This window comes from Cydia pomonella, chromosome 5 (assembly GCF_033807575.1).
Source record: "Cydia pomonella isolate Wapato2018A chromosome 5, ilCydPomo1, whole genome shotgun sequence".
In the NCBI taxonomy this organism is placed as follows: Eukaryota; Metazoa; Arthropoda; class Insecta; order Lepidoptera; family Tortricidae; genus Cydia; species Cydia pomonella.
This window is the reverse complement of record NC_084707.1, coordinates 17,785,806-17,805,650: the sequence shown is the minus strand read 5'-3', so window position 1 is coordinate 17,805,650 and position 19,845 is coordinate 17,785,806. Positions and strand designations below refer to the sequence as shown.

Below are 19,845 nucleotides of genomic sequence, written 5' to 3'. Positions count from 1 at the left end.
CGGCCTTTGCTGGTTACGCGGTGCGCCGCCGATTTTACGGCGCGAGCATTGCACTGAAAGTTATTGCTTACTTCCAGTAAAGTGAAATAGGTCAATAGTTTCAGCGCGCAGTAACAAAAGCCAGTCGGACGGGCGTCCATATTCCTGTTCTAAATTTGGCGTGAGTCGCTGACAGAAAATGATGCACTGGATATCTAAACTCAAAATCCAGCCTAACTAGCACGTTTTAGTCGTTTTACAATTGGTATTTAAAATCAAATAAGTGCATTGTATTGAAATATAAGATAAATACACCGCGTTTTTATGGAATTCCATTAACTTCAGGATATGGGTAAGTACGTTTAAGGAAACTAAAAGGCATAGTTCAATGTCAAAAAAAAATTTTTTTTTTATAAAAATTAATTAGATTTGTATATAACGTTGTTGTTACACGGGCATTATATTTAACTCAACCGAACAATTGAAAACTGTGACATATCAACGTCATTTGGGACATCGATCGTCCGAGATAGTATAAATAAACTCGTATTAAACACTAATCAATATGCAAACAGGCCCTAAGGCAAGTGTAGTCGCTCCTAGGGGCCTTACCAAATAAAAATAAATTATTGATTATCTCTGAAATGGACTTAATTAGAATACCGGTGTTTTTGAGAAAGTTACTTAATTCAAGTTCAGGAATGCACCCTTGAAATTAACGGAAATAAAAATAAACACGGTATATAATTATAATGAGGTAAGTAATCCAGCCAGATATTTTTTTATAAAAAGTCTAATTCATTAAATTTCATTATTTATATTTAACAGACTGTTAGAAATCCGCAGAAGTAAATATAATTTTTCAACAAGGAAAGACATTCACATAATATATAGCACGTGTAACAAGGTCAAGAGGGAAGTATACTACGTGTCCGTCCATAGAAAAGGAGATAATGTTTTTCCACTTCTAAACTTTTTCCATTCTCCATTTTGTATGTTATTGACACAATGAAAAACTAGGTTTATAGGCAGGGATCGGAAACCGGTATTTTTTGTATGGGAACGAAAACGGTATTTTTTGTATGGGAACGAAAACGGTATTTTTTCATTCTTTGTTAATTATTTCATTTCTAATTGGGCAATCTCATAATACGAAGTCGTTACCTAAAAACACAACCGAGTCCTATATTTGGAGTATAAAACAAACCGAAATATATGTTCCTCCGGGAAGTAAAGCGTTTTGGTCCCTAGCGAAAGCGGTCGAAGGAAATTTCTGCCGCCCATCACTGCCTCCCCTGGTAAAACCTGACGGAACGCTAGCACATACAGCCAAAGAGAAAGCTGACCTGTTCGCTTCTCTTTTCGCTAAGAATTCACGTCTTGACTCAGCCGGTAAACTTCCACCCGTGCTTCCTCAAATGAATATTTCCATGAGGGATGTTCATATACATCAAAAGGAAGTCCTCAAAATACTGCGAACGTTAGACGTGAATAAAGCCAGCGGTCCCGACGGAATCCCTGCTATTGTCTTGCGAAACTGTGCAGCCGAGTTGTCCCCAATCTTAACACGCCTATACCGCCTGTCGCTCGAAACTGGCGTAGTACCCTCGTGTTGGAAGCTTGCAAACGTGCAACCCGTGCCCAAAAAAGGTAGTCGTTCAGACCCAGCCAATTACCGACCAATCTCGGTCACCTCCATACTCTGCAAGATTATGGAGCGTGTACTGAATAAGCGGCTCCTAACACACCTAGAGGATAACGATTTACTCAGCGACTCTCAGTATGGCTTCCGCGGGGGTCGTTCGACTGGAGATCTTCTGGTGCATGCTACTCATCTTTGGAGCGAGGCAATTGAGAGGCACGGTGAAGCCCTTGCGGTATCTCTCGATGTCTCTAAAGCATTCGACCGGGTCTGGCATGCAAGTTTGGTGAGCAAGCTTCCAGCATATGGGATACCAGCCGGCCTGTGCAACTGGATTGAGAATTTCCTGAGTGAACGTTCCATCCGGGTGGTGTTAGATGGCTACACATCTGACCAATGGGCTATTAATGCCGGTGTTCCTCAGGGCTCTGTTCTGTCCGCGACCTTATTTCTGCTGCATATCAACGACATGCTAGTCCCAGATACTTTTGGGTATGCCGATGACAGCACTGTCGTGGACAGATATCTCTCCAATGCTCGGGCCAAAAAAGAGGAAGTCCAATCTAATCGACAGGCTATGGTAGACCGTCTGAATTTGACACTTAAGGTAGTATCCGATTGGGGCGACGCAAACCTGGTCAAATTCAACGCTACCAAAACACAGGCGTGTCTGTTCTCTGCGAAACGGAGTCCTTTCGACCTGACTCCGACTTTCCGGGATGTATCCGTACCGATATCCAACCATCTCCAGCTACTTGGCACAAGTATCTCATCTAACCTGAGCTTCGGGGCGTATATTGAACCTCTGGCTAAATCTGCAGCTAGACGATTAGGCGTCCTTTCTAAGGTCAAGCAGTACTTCACACCGGAGCAGCTTCTTCAGCTTTACATAGCTCAAGTCCGGTCGTGTATGGAGTATTGCAGTCACCTTTGGGATGGATCCGCCAAGTATCAGCTAGCCACCCTAGATTCCATAGACAAACGCGCTAGGAAGCTTATTGGGGATGCGAGATTGGTAGAGGCTAGACTGCAGAGCCTAGAACACCGTAGAAAGGTAGCCTGTTTATCGGTATTCTACAGGATACATTTCGGGGAGTGTGCGATGGGATTACATAATCTTATCCCCCCATCTCCGTTCTGCCACCGTGGGACTAGACGCGGACTTGCGTTTCACCCTTACGTCGTTACTTTACCACTGATTCGCACTAAACGCTACGCATCCAGCTTTATCATGCGTACGGCTAAGGAGTGGAATTCACTTCCTGCAAATCTATTCCCAGTCCACTATAACTTGGACCTTTTTAAATCGAGAGTGAATAGACATCTTTTAGGTAAGCATGTTCCATCCTAGACTACATCGGCACTTTCCATCAGGTGAGATTGTGGTCAAATGCTTACCTTTTCGGAATAAAAAAAAAAAAAAAAAAAAAAAAATTTCAAAGTTTTTTCAAAAAACCGGTTCCGATCCCTGTTTATAGGTTTTCTTTTTTTTTCAAATATTGCAAAACAATTTTTTTTTAAGCGAAACCTATTAACCCAGAATATATTATGCTCAAGCGATCGACATAATAAAACAAAGTGATTTGTTAAGATTTAGTTACTTAGTGGAAAACGTTTTCTCCCGAAATGGAATTTCATAAAAAAAATACCGTTACTTCGTTAGATTCAAAAAAATATTCTTCTCTCTTAAGCTATGCGTTCCTTTAACAAAGCTAATCAAAAAATTTAAGCAAGGTAATTTCCTAAAAGTTACCCTCTACAATGTCTTGCCTTCTAACTTAACGAATTTAACACGTAACATTAACATAAACGTTTCTTCCAATGTAACTCCTTTTTATTCAATCAATGAATTTAGGGATAAAAAATAAAAATAATGAATCTTGGCTATAAGACATTGCATGATTATTGATTAGTTTTAGCAATGACCTGTATTTTGACATTTTTGACTTGCTAGATGTAATGTAGCGTATTTTGTTACTTGGTCATATAAAGAAATTTTAAACTTACTGCGTTTATGTTTTGTCCAATGGTTGACTAATAGCAAAGTTTTAGGGCATAAATTCTGCCTTATGTACTCTTTTATTTCAGTGAAAAAATATTTATAGGTATCAATAAACAAACAAATAATGGGGTCGGCATATATGTATATTTACTTGAAGCCAAGAAATCGTTCATACACTGCGTTTCTCAAAGTATAGACTTGATAAGCTGCCTATATTTTTATAGGAATTTATGTTAGGAAAACTTGAATACCTACAATATTATGCGAAAAGACTTGGTACTGGGTTAGATAAAAACAAAAAACGTAAGCTTATCTATTATGGATGCGTGTCAATTCATATCTAAGCATTTATCGCAGACGCTTTAAAACTACATGGTAACTTAAAAAAAAATCAAATAGTAGGTTTAGTAAACGTGGCATGATAATATCGATATACACCGTGGGCCTATTAAAACCGACAGATTTTAAAGCCGCATTTGGAGACTAAACTGTCATACTCGTACAAGGTTTCCTGAAATCGATCTTGTTTTAGAGATCATGTCAATTTTTGTAAAAAAAATTTTTGACCAAACTTGACCAAATTGACCAAAACTCATAGGTATAACATTTTTTGCTCCTTATAACGTCAATGCATGGTTAAAATCTGTCGGGTTTAATCGTCTCACGGTCTATAAAGATAACAATAATAATGCGTCGAATTGTCGAATAAGGTGTCGAATTGATTAGCATTATTGTTAATATCTTTAAAAGATCCAGAAGACTTGAAACAGTTAGTTGTAAAATCGTAGGACTAACCATGTCATGACGGTAAACTCACTGAAAAAAAAAAAAACAATCATTTGCGATAAACTTGATTACTGTTTGAGTAAAGCGAAGCTCTCTGTATTAATTTGCTAAAATTGTTGTACCTACACGATTGACTGGCTTAAGTAAATATAATTTCTAAGAACGTTGTATATTACTGTACCGTCAGATCTGTTCAAGATCTTGGTATATTGGTGACGTACTCGTACTTATCAAATTTCAATTAAATCAGACGCAAAGAAGAGTTTGAAAAATATATACTTAGTTGTGATATTTTATGAAAACTCAGCAGGTAAATTAAAAGTTTAAAGCTTAAAAGCTTTTACCCTGTCCATGGATCGGAAACCGGTATTTTTTGTATGGGAACGAAAACGGTATTTTTTCGTTCTTTGTTAATTATTTCATTCCTAATAGGGCAATCTAATAATACGAAGTCGTTATCTAAAAACACAACTGAGTCCTACATTTTGAGTATAAAATAAACCGAAATATATGGTTATTTCGATGTTTTTGCAAAAAACCGGTTCCGATCCCTAACCCTGTCATCGCTTCCAATATGAAACAAGGTTAAATTATGGGTAGATTTGTAAAAAAAAATATAAAAATAATAAATGAACATAATCGATAAACTCGGCGTTCGTGCAGCAACCAACGCAAGGCAATGACCGGCACCATTAACTTGCGATTGCGTTACTCTCCTGAAGGATCTACGAAGTGTGCCTGCCGATATGCACTAACTTCATTAATAGCTACGTAAACTTCCGTCTAGCGATAGCAAGCGTTATTTCACTTTCATTAATGACAGCTCAGTTTAGCTTTCCATTCAGGTAATGTTAATTGAAATAATATATTCCGAGTAATAAAACTTAAGTAATCCGGTGACATCGACATATTTCCCAAAAGCCGCATGGTCAGCACGTCTTAAAGTGTGAAATAATAGAACACCGCTGCATCATATACGATTGTAACTGTATATAGTGTATATGAAAGAATCCTATAACACGTTAAAAATAAATATAAATAAACTTGTGCACAAACTAACAACCTATTATTAACTAACCTAAAACGTCTTACCGTGGAAAAAAGAAATAAGAAAAAAAGTGTGTGTGTCATGTCCGCCGAGTTTACTCCTTACGAACGATTATAAAATATAAGATGAAAACTCCGCAAATTGACTGCTGTTATTTGTTGACATTGAATAAATAAAGTGTTTTCATGCAGTCGTTGCTAGGGCGCAAGATACGCAATGCGCAAGATATGTTCCGCACGAAACATAACGTAACTTTTGGTTTCTCCACAAATTTTCATACCCCGGCCTTATATACCGTGTTGATTAAACACCGTTAATTTCAAGGGTGCATTTCTGAGCTTCAATTAAGTAACTTTCTCAAAGACACCTGTATTCTAATTAACTTAATTTTGGAGATAACTCCTATGCTGTATTTCATTCACCAATTACAAAAGCTCTACTGATATGTTTGATAAAGAACTCTGAAAATTGCTAAACCCACTAAATCTAACGCCAGCGCACCCGAATGTAATTAACTCCTGTATTTCATTTATTAACAACGATGAAGCGGGTATTGGGAGCAGGTTTACGACCCGGCGCGGGCGCAGCGGGGTCACCATCGCCGGGTTCCGGCAAACAGCTCGTAAATCCCAACCGACCGCTCCATTTTTGACACAGTTACAGTATCTTTAAGAATAGACTATGACTGATTTTCTTAGGACACGACAAAGGATGTTCTGTGTTTATAAGTTTAGTACACTGGGCGCATTGATTTTTGACTGGCCCCGACGTACCAAAATGCCTGTGATATCACAAATTGGTCGCATGTTACATGTTAACTAATTTCAACATACTATGAATACTATGACCTTATGGGCCATGCACAGATTAGATTCTAATTTGCTTGATAAAATTTTAAAACTAATACTTAGGGTCCGGGATAGGTTTGGTCTGATATAAATTATAGCCAGAACATAGCCTAAGTTGTAAGCTGTATATGCTTAACGGGGGCAGAAGCAAGAACTTTATTTTTTAAGAGTAATTTACTATATTTTTAAAAATAAGAGCCTCGGTAGGGAGTACCATTTTGCATAGAAACTCTAGGTCCATGGGGTACCAGCGCGCACAAGGTTTCAGCAAAAATCGCGAAGCGTCTGGTTGACGTAACTGGTGACCGAAAAGCTAGCGGCTTCCTCGCACAACGTATCAGCATTGCGATACAACGAGGCAATGCTGCAGCATCCTTGGTACAATGCCTCAACGGCCTATTTTAGATTTAAGCTCATTATTAATTTAGTTTAGTATTCTCTGTGTATATAAATTATTTAATATCCCTTTTAAATAATACTTAGAATTCACTAGCAATATAACTTTTCTCAAAAATAACCTTTTTTTAAGAAGTTTTAGTCATGTCATACGTTCATAAAAACAAGCTTGTCTCCAGAATGTGCAAATGAGTAATAGGATATTTCGGGAACACAGCTTAGCGGTCACTTAACAAACAACAAGTATGTTATTTTACCATATTTGGCTTCTTAGAAACAATTTTTTTGTGGTTGTAATTTATAGTCTCAACTCTCAACGTAGTTACGTTACTGGCCCATTGATAAGTTTCGCTTGATATCTTTTTACATACCTAGTAACTGCATGCGTGACGTAGTCACAGAAACCCCAACAAGCTTGTCAAGGGAGTAATATCTACTTGTTAGCTCGTTTTCTCTCAATAATATTTTTCCATTATAAATATTGTATTTGAAATTAGTTCACCTAATACATGTGAAGCTTCCTTCTTGTTTTTATGAGCATTTACAGTCCACTTAATAGCGCTTTTCGAATGCAAATGCTTAATTTGTGGTTGAAAACATTGAAATCTTACCTAATACCGCTGATTATGATATCCGAAAGTTACCTAAACTGTAATATGACATACATTTATAATTGTTAATCACGCCGACTAGCGATTCGTACCGAACTGAGACATCAATGGTGAACCTTTAACTTATACCTAACTCAATAGACCTATACTAATGCTGAGTTTCCAGACCAGAAATGTGCGAAGATGCGTAGCGGGGGATGTGTTTGTTAAAAGTAGAAAATTGCAGACTAATAGAGCGGCGCCGACCGAGGATACGTAAATGAAGTGATTATATTAGTTCTTAACTTAACACACGTCCCTCGCAACGTATTCTCACACATTCTGGTGGAACCGCAGCCTAATGCAGCTGCAATTGACATCCGAACGTCACCTTCTTCACCGAGCCAAGTCACAAAAGGAAAAGCTGACAGACGTCCAGACTAACAAAACTACAAGGGTTCCTTAAAAAGGTTTTGCCGTAATCTTCAGCTCGGGCTTCTAATATTGTGCGAGGGTGTTATTGGCTCGTGGCAACGAGATGAAGTGCGAGGCGCGGGCCGCGGGGCGGGGAGGGCTCGCGGGATATGCGAATGGCCGTTATCTTCTGGGACACAGCAATGATTGTTTATCCAGCCCGTTCCTTGAATTGCAACTAATGACTCATTCGTTCCATAACCGTCCACCACCATTAAGATGATATCAATTATTTCACGTTTTGCAATTGCATAACGCCGCTCTTTTCTACCTACTTTTTACATTTATATATAAGTACAATAATTCCGGATAACACGTTGAACTTCAGTTAATAGTTAATAAAAGACTAGTTTTTAACTGACAAGTAAGTTATTAATACACTAGTCCACAGGATATTTTTTTCACCACACCAATTGGTAAAGGCCCTCTTGATTGTTCAAAAACTAATGAGAAAGTTGCATTTTATCTACATGTGGGGCCAGCGGCGTAGCGTGTGTTTTTGCCGCCCGGGGCCCATCAGAAATTTGCCGCCCCGTTTATGATCATTATTAATTATTAGATAAAAAAAAGTTGACTAAAAATGGTAAAATACAACAAATAAGTTCAAAAACTGAAACTGGACTATTGAAAATAGGGGTCTAAAAATTATGAAAAAAGAAAAAAAATCTCATCTTAAATACGAAAGAAAACAGAAAATACTTTATATTTATCATGTTTTATATAAAGAAACAAAACAAAACATAATTTACTTAATAAATTTTGTACACAATGTGGGAACAAGTAGGTAACCCGACAGATTTTAACGTCGCACTCCTGGTCATAAGGAGCAAAAAATGTTGCATGAGTTTTGGTTAAATTTGGCAAAAAAAAGTGTGGGTATGTTGTTTTTAATTTAAAGTGTTGGGGGTGATTTATTATAAAAATCCTGAAATACGTATCTGGGACCAACTTTTATACAATTTGCTTTTTATACTGATTCCACTAAATACGCTAAATGCGGTCAAGAATACTCCTTTAAAATCTGTCAGGTTCCTCGTTCCCACGGTGTAGGTATATTCAATATTCACAAACATATTTAAAGGACAGCCGTGGTCGTATGCTGCGGTCATAAACTTTAAGGTAAAAGTAAAGTATTATTTCTGATTAGATTTTTTTCTTGCTTCATACGTTTTAGAGCGCGAATTTCAGTAGTCTGGTTTTAGTTTTTGAATTAATTTTTTATTTAATTCATTTTAGGGTTATCATTTTGTGATTCATTATTTAAATTCATTTTGTGATTCATTATTTAAAATAATGTATTTTTGTGCGAAGGCGCCTTTAGTACAGCAGCGCACGCAAAGCGCCCAATACCTACGTCAGGCTACGCCCGATGCTTTTAACATGATTGTGACAAATACTATTACTTATTCTGTGATCGTGATTCGATGGCGTGCAGCGCGCCACGTTCATTATTTTGGCATGAGGGCACTGAGGGCGCCCGGCATCCGAACGCGCGCGGCGCGCCACGTACGTCGGGCTATGTCCAGATTTTTAGTATGAAGGCGCCGATGGCACCCGGCAAAGGGCGCTGTGTTCAATTTGATGTGACGTTATTTAACATATAACCAGCGGACAATCGTGTAAGATCGGCGGTGGCTCCGAACACCGCATTTCGGCAGCGATGGACCGCCCCTGGGCCTATAACTACGAAAATCGAAGTTCGTCAATTGCGGTCACTTTTCTGTCACTCTAATTACGTCTTAGTGAGAGTAAAATAGAAAGATCCACGCAATTCACCAATTTGGGTTTTCGCGGTAGACGCCCTGCACCGCCGCCTCGCCTCGCGCCGTTGGCTCCCGCGGCGCGTTGGCGCGTTTCGTGACGCGATTTGAAAAATTTGGATTTCATAATTTTATATTTTTAAATGCTGTGTTTGCCGCCCCCTCTCATGTGCCGCCCGGGGCCATGGCCCCCCTAGCCCCCCCCCTCGCTACGCCACTGTGTGGGGCAAAGTTATCAGTTGCAAATTTTGAGTTGTTTCCTTATGTTAGCTGGTAGAATTGACTTTTAAATAATGATTTTTAATGATATATTTTTTATTGCGTTCATTTGGATTCGATTTGGTTAGATTTTTTTTTGTTATTTCATAATTAGTATTTTCCTCGCGTTGGTGAGATGAAAATTTTTGTGATCCACTCGGAGGTAAAATTTGTTTAACCCTCGTGCCTTGAAACCCTCGCAATGCTCAAGGTTCCAATTCTCGAACCACTCGCTACGCTCGTGGTTCAATTTCGGAATCTTTCGCTTGCTCGGGTATCAATATAAGCACGAGCGGTTAAACTACAGCTTTGCCCCCTTGTAAACAAATAACTATTCCATCCATCACATTCACTCGGAAAGGCTCTTTTAAGGGCTCAGTAGCCAAAATGGCACAAATAGCCTACATAAAATTTTGGTCTTGCCCCGCCATTGCAAAAAACAGATAGCAAAGTGGCATTTTATCCATAAGAGAAGCATGTTGGTTGTTAAGGTGAACTTATAATAATAAATGATGATTTTGAGTGATAAATATTTAATACCATTAATTTCCATTCGATTTGTACTGTTTTACAGGTAGTATTTTCCTCGCGTTGATGTGGTGAAATTAGTGAAAAATGTTACGCTCGGTAGCAAAATTTGTTCCAAAATTGAATCATGCTAATATCGCTTTAGTGGTAATATGCTCTTTACTCTTGAGCAGGGGTCTCCATACTTTTTTACCTGAGGGCCATATTGCACCTCAGAAACTTTTGCGCGGGCCACCATCGGTTTTTGCGCCGCGTTAGGAACAGTTCCACTCTCAATGAATGCTGAACCCTTGGAGCCTGGGATCCGTTTGGCAACCTCCCGCGGGCCGGACCGTGGGCTGTCGCGTGGGGTGTCCGCGGGCCGAATTGGAACGCCTCGCGGGCCAGATTTGGCCCCCGGGCCGGGGTTTGGAGACCCCTGCTCTTGAGCATATTACCACTAAAGCGATATTAGCATGATCATATTTGCCCCCTTTTATAAAATAAATAAATAACTACTCATAATGGGTATGCGTCCGTAAAATTTATTTTTGAGGCTAAGCCTGACTTATTTTGTGTTCATTTGAGAATAGACGAATGATTTACGTATGTACGTATATTGAGAATCGAAAATAATAGTTATTTTCAACAAACTTGCTCAAAACGACGTTTTTATTCCACCGATTTTGGCTCATAATCCTAGATATTAAACACGCGTGCTTTTTGAGTATATTATAAAACTCGTGCTTTTTCATTATATTATCCGACTGAGTTAAGAAGGTAACTGATTGCTAATAATGTGCATGGAAACGGAGCCTTCTTAATTTGGCAAAGTAATACTTTAAAAAAATTTAACAAACTATTAGTTATATTGTTTAATGGTCAATTTAAATTACTGTAGAGATAAGTTATTGACATTTTATTATTTTATGCTCATCCGGTTATGTCTGTGTTTGTGATCTCTGTATGTACTAACAATAGTCTTGTAAGTTATGTTGTGTAATACTAACACTTTTATGGGTTTTGCCTGAAATAAAGGATTTAATAATAATTAGGTTACAAATGTTAGTTCAAAGAGGTTTTATCACACCAAACATAATTTATAGATTAAGTTATCTCGTAAATTACATTAATGAATAAACATAACATTTTATAGATTTGATCTCCATCCGTCGAATAGAAATATTTTTTTTTTGCTTTTTTACATTTTTCTAATTGGCTGTTTGTCGATTTCGGTCGCCCCTTCGCTTTGCGCGCGCATTGGAATCGTGCGTAAAAAAACGCGGCAGCCATTTTCCGTATTTGTCATAAAATTGGAATATTTTTGCATGTTTTTAGTTTATATATTGACGAAAATGTCATTATCAAGCATTTAAAATGAAGAACACATAAAATTGACGCTGCCAGTAATACTAAAAGAGGCAAGAGCCGAGAACGATAGCCTTTTGCCAACAAAATCGAGTGAAAAATAATTGGCGTGGCGGCATATGAAGCTTTTATTCAATAGAAAATCAGCAGAAACGCCTAGTCTTTCTTGGAAAACGTGTTGGTAGCTTACTTCAATGAACTGGCGAATAAGTGCCTACAAGCCCAGCACGCTTTGGTGCAATTATTCGATGTTAAAACTGTAAGCCACCATTTTGAAAATTGTACTTTAACTTTTTTGACAAAAAAATCTAATTTATATTATGTTTTGTTTTTTCCCCGCAAGTGTGTTGAAAAACGTTGTATGAAACGCGTGTGCATTGGTCATTACCCACATCGGCTTTCTTATTGCGCGCTCGCTTACAGCTTGCGCGCACAATATCGCCTCGTGTGCAAAAACCAACTTAGCACACTTGTATCATAATAGTACATTACGATACAAGTGCGAAAAATAGGAAATTCGAAACGAGTGGCGATAAATTGAAACACGGCCGAAGGGAGTGTTTTAAATAGACACGAGTTGCGAATTGCCTATTCGCACATGTATCGTACGTTTTACAGTACATATGGCCCTTAAATGTTCGACACAGTAACGTAATATGCTAATTTTCGCACTAGTGCTATAAAGTAGCACCATATGTACTGTAATGTAATATTACGATACAAGTGCGAAAAATAGGAAATTTTTAACGAGTGTCGATAAATTAAAACAATCGCACATGTATCGAACGACGTTTTTTAATACAGTTGCGAAAAAATAAGAAAAACAACAATTACTTTTTTTATGCATGTTCTATAAGACAGAAACAATTGTAAACATAAAATATGATACTATTATTTATTACCTAAGTATCGTTATTTACGATTATTTGTGTATCGTATATTTAAATTGTATGAAAACAATATCGAATGTTGCCTTTGGAAACTTAAAACATTCTTGCAGTAAGAAAAAACGCCTCTGCTTTGACAGGTGTTTCAGCAGCTATTCCGTTCCATTCAGACAACTTATTAAGAACGGTTTTTCAATATTCAATATTAAAAAATAAACGTGTTATAATGATGAAGAGGTAAGTAATAATATATGAAATATGCTTATATTTATTATTCTTACATTAACAGTAGGTTTTTATGTTGATTACGACTTTTAAAGGAAACTAACATTAACACTCATCAATAAGTAGTCATGAATTGGAACAAGTGGAAAAGTAAAAAGCACTAGTCGCGAAATCAAACTTTCCGCACGCTAAATAGCTACGTAAAGTAGCACTTTTTGAGCAACTGTATTAAAAAAAATAAACGTGTTATAATGATAAAGAGGTAAGTAATAGAATATGAAATATGCTTATATTTATTATTTTTACATTAACAGTAGGTTTTTATGTTGATTACGATTTTTAATGGAAACTAACATTAACACTCATCAATAAGTAGTCATGAATTGGAACAAGTGGAAAAGTAAAAAGCATTAGTACGCGAAATCCAACTTTCCTCACGCTAAACAGCTACGTAAAGTAGCACTTTTTGAGCAACTGTATTAAAAAAATAAGTTTTATTTAATGACAACGACCCGGTCGAGAAATGACCGAAACTATGTCACTCTTTGCATTTACATTTACCAATCAAAAGTGCATAAAACCATGTAAGTACTAAGAAGCGTATTGCGTCATGCAAATTTAAACGCAAGTGTTTGATGACAAACGTAAATTGATATTGTTATAACGCTTTAATAGGTTGTGATGTCTTAAATGTCATTCTACATATTGGCGATGATCTGATGATAGGTACCTATTATTTGTAAGTGAACATGTCTCAGGTGCGTGCACCATTTAAATTACCGCAAGATGAGCTCATAATAAATTCTAAAAGTATACGATAAAACAATCACACACGATCCCGAAGATCTTCACTTTTATTCATGGTAATTTGAGATGATAGAAATGATAAATGATACTCGCGCAAATTCTATAAAAAGGCTATTTTACAGCTAGTCTGAAATTACAACATATATATGCCGCTGTTTACAAGGGTTTATGTACAATTAACATAATTTTTAAGAAAAAAAAACCGACTTCAATGAGGGAGACCGGTGAAAAAATGATTATTGTTGATTTTAGATTTCATACAATGAAATTAAAAAGACAGCGTCCTACGCCTAATTATGTAGAAAAGGAAGTAACATGTTTTTATTTGCCACTGCACCCACCTTGACACATATACTACGTCGGTGGCAAACAAGCATACGGCCCGCCTGATGGTAAGCAGTATCCGTGGCCTATGTACGCCTGCAACTACAGAGGATTTCAGATTTGCCCTATGGTTGACTGGTAAGATACCCGCAATAGGGTATTCGACTCTATTTAAGATAAATTATTTCACACCATGCATGAAATAAAGCACCACATAATTAAAAAAAAACTATATAGGATAGAAATATAAAAATGTGCCTTGAAAATCTAACTGCTTGGCAAAGAGAACAAATTGCCAAACGTGAACTATGCATCATTGAAGAGATCCGTTCTGTTCATCATCAGCAGTTCCACTTCATCAAATGTCACTTCTACAAATGTAAATACTTGATTTGTTCCAGAAAATACAAAAATCACTATATGTATGCCTTTCACATTTGAAGAGTTCCCTCGATTTCTCATGGATCCCATCGTCAGAACTAAGTTTTGATAAAAACGGGACCAATAAAAAAAAAAATATTTCAAAATCGGTTCAGAAATGACGGAGTTATGGAGTAACAAACATTTAAAAAAAAACATACAACCGAATTGATAACCTCCTCTTTTGAAATCTTGAAGTCGGTTAAAAATAATGATACTCGCTAAGATCGCACACGATCGTGTAATAGTTAACGTGTAGAATGTGGAGTAGTTTAAGTCTGCTCGCAGATCCTATCCTAGATTGTCCCACACCGCAATGAAAATTTCAACTGTGTTACAGCTATCACGATTCATGAGATACAGCCTGGTTATAGACAGATAGACAGACGGACAGTGGAGTTTTAGTAATAGGGTCCCGTTTTTACCCTTTGGGTATCTGTACCCTAAAAACGGTTACAGTTAATATTCAAATTGTTTTCTAACGCAAAGCTAACTATGAATACAACGATGATTTAATAACTCATTATAGTATTTTATGCAACAGTTGTATGTAACAGGCGAGTGGCGTGAGTTACAATGTGAGCCGGAGCCGAAGGCGTAGGCGAACATTGTAAAGGAATACGCCACGAGAATTTTTTGACCTACTTATACAACGTTGCATACAATATTTTTCCTACGAGTCAACAAAAATAAATCTTAATTTAGGTAAAAAAATTACAGCAATAGTATATAGCCAAGACGCGCGAGCATACCTTGTTACGCGCCCGGCCCGCCTCGGGCCGCGGCCGGCCGGTCGGCGACAACTCCTCGTAACTCATGAGGCCCTGGTACTTGCTACTTGCTAAATTAATTTTTTGGAAAGTTTTTTCTCAATTTTGGCCACCGTAGCCTACGGAGACTAACAAGCAACGCTAAGCGGTCTTCGTAGTCTATGGGTGTTGCTATATTACGGGTGTCACATGCGTGTTTCTGACTTATGAAGTAATTATTTTTACTATGCAACCAAATGAATATTTTGTAAGTTGGCATCAATGCACTTAGTTTAAAACTGTATTCGTTTTGGTTTTGTTAGGTTGGTAGCCATTAATCGCAGTAACATAGCTTATAAAAGCACAAGAGCTTTTATGAGGAATAGACAATATAGACTTTTCTTGAAATCTTTTATGTATGTTCTTATATTCGTGTTAATGAATGCATAAATGACAGATAACAGTAGAGGAGTAGGAAAATTACATTTTGTTGTTGTTCTCTTAAGGCCCCATAGGTTCGTGTTCTTCTCTCGCTCTCACTGATCGTAAGCGTGAGGGAAATGGATGTGCGAGCTTGGGACCGCGGATATCATGTGAATTTTCATTTGGTTTAAGTTTTAAAATAAAAAAAATAAAAAAATCTCTGAGTTCTCTCAAAACTAAAAATGCGCATTTTTAGAAGCAATTTTCATATTTTTAGCTTTTGTGCATAAATTGTTACATATGTTTAAAGTGCAGTTCAATCGTATGCTCATGATTTATTCTTTCGAGCGAAAGTCATAAAAACAGGATTCGAATTGCTGAAGTTCCTAGAGAAAATCCTCAAGGTTGCTAATTTTTGGCAACCGTATTGTTACCTAAAATTGCGCTCACTGAACCTACATCACCTTAAAATGTGTGTTGTTATCTTTATGTATCTATAAATAAATAAGGCGGGCCGTATATGGCTTCGATACCTAATATATGTGTAGGGTCAGTCTTTTAAAGATCGAAATATTGTACTACGGTTACTAGGAGACGACAACTGTCTTAAATACCGACCAGGCTTAACAGGCTGGTAAATTCAAATGATTTATTCATGTTAAAATGACAAAACTAGCTTATTCATGACATCATTCAGTGTCCTTGCTGTAAAATCCATCACAAGCCAACGCATTTAGAATGGTAAAGCAATTGAACTCAAAACCAAGCTAACTAAATTACGTAAGTAATTACGTAGCAACTTTAAATGATATAAGACGCTTTAATTGACTAAAGCCAAACCTCACGCCAAACAATTGTTGGAACTAATTTAAAATGTTACACTTTTGTCTTGTTTCATCTGATTGGAAATATTAAACTATTTGTACTTTTTTGTTTACTTTTCAGGCAGTATGCAATCAGACAGCTTGCCCTATCGACTGCTCCGGGATCAAAGGGGAACTAGGAGACCCGGGCCCGCCGGGCCCTCCGGGATCCCAGGGAAACTACGGTGAGGACGGCCCCGAGGGCCGCCAAGGGCCCCCTGGAGAAATTGGCGACAGAGGAGAACCCGGAGATATAGGAGACAAAGGAGAGCGGGTTCGTATTAACACTTTGACATCGACACAATTATAAATTAAAATAAAATTGTCACCTACGAATACCTCAGCTACGAGTAACTTGAATTTTTTTAAACGAAAGTAGTTTTTCAAATAAGGTGTTATAATATTAGGTAATTTATTTTGTGACTAGGGTACATCACAGCTCACTGATTCTACCACAGCAAGAACCAATATTATATTATTGTTTATTTTTATTTCAGGGTTCAGATGGACCATACGGACGAATGGGGTTCCCTGGAAATGATGTAAGTAAATTGTTAGATTGGTTAGAGCCTACTTACCGAAATGATGAATAAAGAAGCAATCTATAACCGGATTTCTGCCAAGGCACACAAAGCTCGGGCCTAGGGGCCCCGACCATCTAGCAATGGTTTTGAGATGGAGTAGGAGGGCCCTAAATTCTAAGTGCCATACCAAGTGCCTAGGGGCCCTAGGTATCTAAATGCGGGCCGTACATAACTAACAGTTTAACAAAACAAAATCTATCAAAGTGGTTTTTAAAATTCAATATTAATATTTCGCATTTATTTTCGATTAGGGATCACAAGGACCGATTGGTGTTCAAGGCCTCCCGGGTTTGGATGGTTGCAGTGGTTTTGACGGTACTCCAGGGCCACCGGGCCCTATTGGATTTCCTGGAGAGAGAGGTCAACCTGGGCTGCCAGGAGAAAAAGGCCCGCGAGGTATGGCAGGCGACGGAGGAGCCAACTCGAGAGGCACGAAAGGAGACAGGGGCGAGAAAGGATTTCCTGGTTCATTCGGGTTACAAGGACCTAGAGGCTATGCTGGTGAACCTGGCTTACCCGGTGAAGATGGCGAAGAGGTACCGACATCTTTTACCGCATTGGTTTCATTTAATCTTAATTTCATACTACCCATTTACCAAATTCCTAGTTCCAAACTGCCTGAATATCAGAATATCTAACTTTTCTCAAAATACCACATTCCCAAAATGCCTAAACTTCAAATTGACGTGATTTAATAATACCTAAATGACGAAATATATACATTCATGAGTGCTATTTTATCCAATATTATCCGTCTTTAGCTCCGGCAGATTGTTTAAAAGATATTGTAAACACGTCAAAGGTTATAAAAATGCACTTAAGACATAATTAAACTTAATATATTTTTAAAAAGAAGTCCATCGGAAATTCGGCATTTGATGAAACATACTTTTTGACATTTTGAAACTTGGACGATATTAATAAAAGGCATTATGGTATTAGAAAGGCGGAAAATCGTGCTGAATGGAGAGCCTTGGTGCACAAAATAACGATCTCATGTGGTCGCGACCCTCAGTCATGAGGAAATGAGGAAGAAGATGACATTCGGCCATTTTAACGATTAAGTTGTTTTGAAATTTAGGGCTTATAAGGACAATATCATTATGATATTTAGGTGCAATGAAACCAAAGCCTACCTAATTAAATAGCTATATCTATACTGCAAAAATGTTCAATGTTAAAAAAAATACGATTACTTATGTATATTTCAAGACGTAACCATATTACGTTTTCGTCCAGATTCAAAATTAAATAGCAGTAGATTTCATTTACATAACTAAGTTTCTAAATATAGTACCTACATTTAGGGTCCACCGGGACCTCGAGGAAACCCAGGTAGCTGGGGAGCACCCGGCGAAGACACCGTAGGACCTAAAGGTGACAGAGGAGATGTTGGTCCCGATGGCGAGCCTGGATCAAAGGGTACCGTTATATACGTGGGCAGAGACGAAGTGCGATATAACGTTACCATCATATCCAAGGGATTTAAAGGCTACAGAGGAGAAAGTGGAGATAGAGGAGATAAAGGTGGACAGGGAGAACCTGGAGCAAGAGGCCTAAACGTAAGTCTATCTATTCTTACTACTATTAATATTACTCCCGAAACTCCGCATTAAGTGACAGTTGTACTTGCACCGCCCACGATTTATCTGCTTTGCCCGAAGGCGACGTTTGACCCGGTTAAGAGAATGCTCTTTCGCATCAAGCCCGGGTTTTGCACTATGAGTTTTTCCTTGTAAAATGAAAACTTAAATAACCTAAACAAACTACATAACATAATTCATAATACTATTGTTATATATCAGGATCGGAGTAATATTGCAGATGAGTTAGACACGTGTGACTTTACGATGTTAATTTTTATACTCAGGGGCCTTATGGTACACGCGGGCCGCAAGGCTACAAAGGCGAAGAAGGTGAAGAAGGGCCTAGAGGAAAACCTGGTCATCGTGGTGCACCAGGCCCGGACGGTCCAAAAGGAGACAAAGGTGCTCCCGGATATGCAGGGCAAGATGGAAATGACGGGCTACCCGGAGAGCCAGGAGAAGACGGAAGACCGGGAGTCCCGGGAGAACAGGGATTCCAAGGACCTAAAGGAGTGTTCGATGAATCTTTTAGCGAGCCATTAAAAAGGGGTGCACCGGGTCCCCAGGGTCCTAAGGGTGAAACCGGATTTATGGGATATCCTGGTTTGGACGGCGAACCTGGGCCTCCTGGTATAGTGGGACCAACTGGACCACCGGGACCTCCAGGATTCTCGGGTCGCGAGGGTAACCCTGGAATATCGCCTAAAGGTGAAACCGGCAGTAGTGGCTTCCCTGGCGCGCAAGGACCTCGAGGCTTACCTGGTAACCCGGGCCGACAAGGATCTGCCGGACCTAAGGGTTTCGCAGGCAATACAGTGAAGGGTGAACCCGGTGAAGCTGGCGTGCCGGGTTTAGATGGATTGCCTGGCCTTCGAGGAGATATTGGTGATACTGGATTTAGAGGGCCACCAGGTTATCCTGGAACAGGAGTTTACGGAGCCGGGCCACCTGGAGAAGACGGAAGGCCTGGCCGGCCCGGAGAAGTGGGTGACCCTGGTGATCCCGGTATACCAGGATATTACGGACCTAAAGGACAACGTGGTGATGACTGTCCATTTTGCCAGTCAGGTAAGGATATTTAATAGCGAAATCGTAAAAGTTTAGTCATGTATTCAACAGTCATTTAATAAACTGGTGTGTCTAATCTGAATATTAATGCCTCAAATATTAACACAGCCCGCAATCGCGTGAACCAAAAATTCGTAAAAGTTGTAGGAATTTCAACGGATTGAAGCGTGATATTGAATAATACGAATAAGTATATCTCTCGGATTTGGTCTAAAATGATTCGTGTTTAGTCCAGTACTTTGGTTTGGAGA

The 19,845-nt window shown here is 38.5% G+C and overlaps 1 protein-coding gene across 1 annotated transcript in view; it reads left to right on the top strand.

Moving 5' to 3' along the window:
- LOC133517917 (collagen alpha-1(IV) chain-like) overlaps nt 1–19,845 on the top strand; it is a 53,793-nt gene that overhangs the window by 21,407 nt on the left and 12,541 nt on the right. The window contains exons 2-6 of the mRNA XM_061851397.1: nt 16,439–16,630; nt 16,854–16,898; nt 17,192–17,476; nt 18,248–18,502; nt 18,811–19,594. Of these exons, the coding sequence (XP_061707381.1) occupies nt 16,439–16,630; nt 16,854–16,898; nt 17,192–17,476; nt 18,248–18,502; nt 18,811–19,594 (1,561 nt within the window). The remainder of the gene's footprint in view (nt 1–16,438; nt 16,631–16,853; nt 16,899–17,191; nt 17,477–18,247; nt 18,503–18,810; nt 19,595–19,845) is intronic.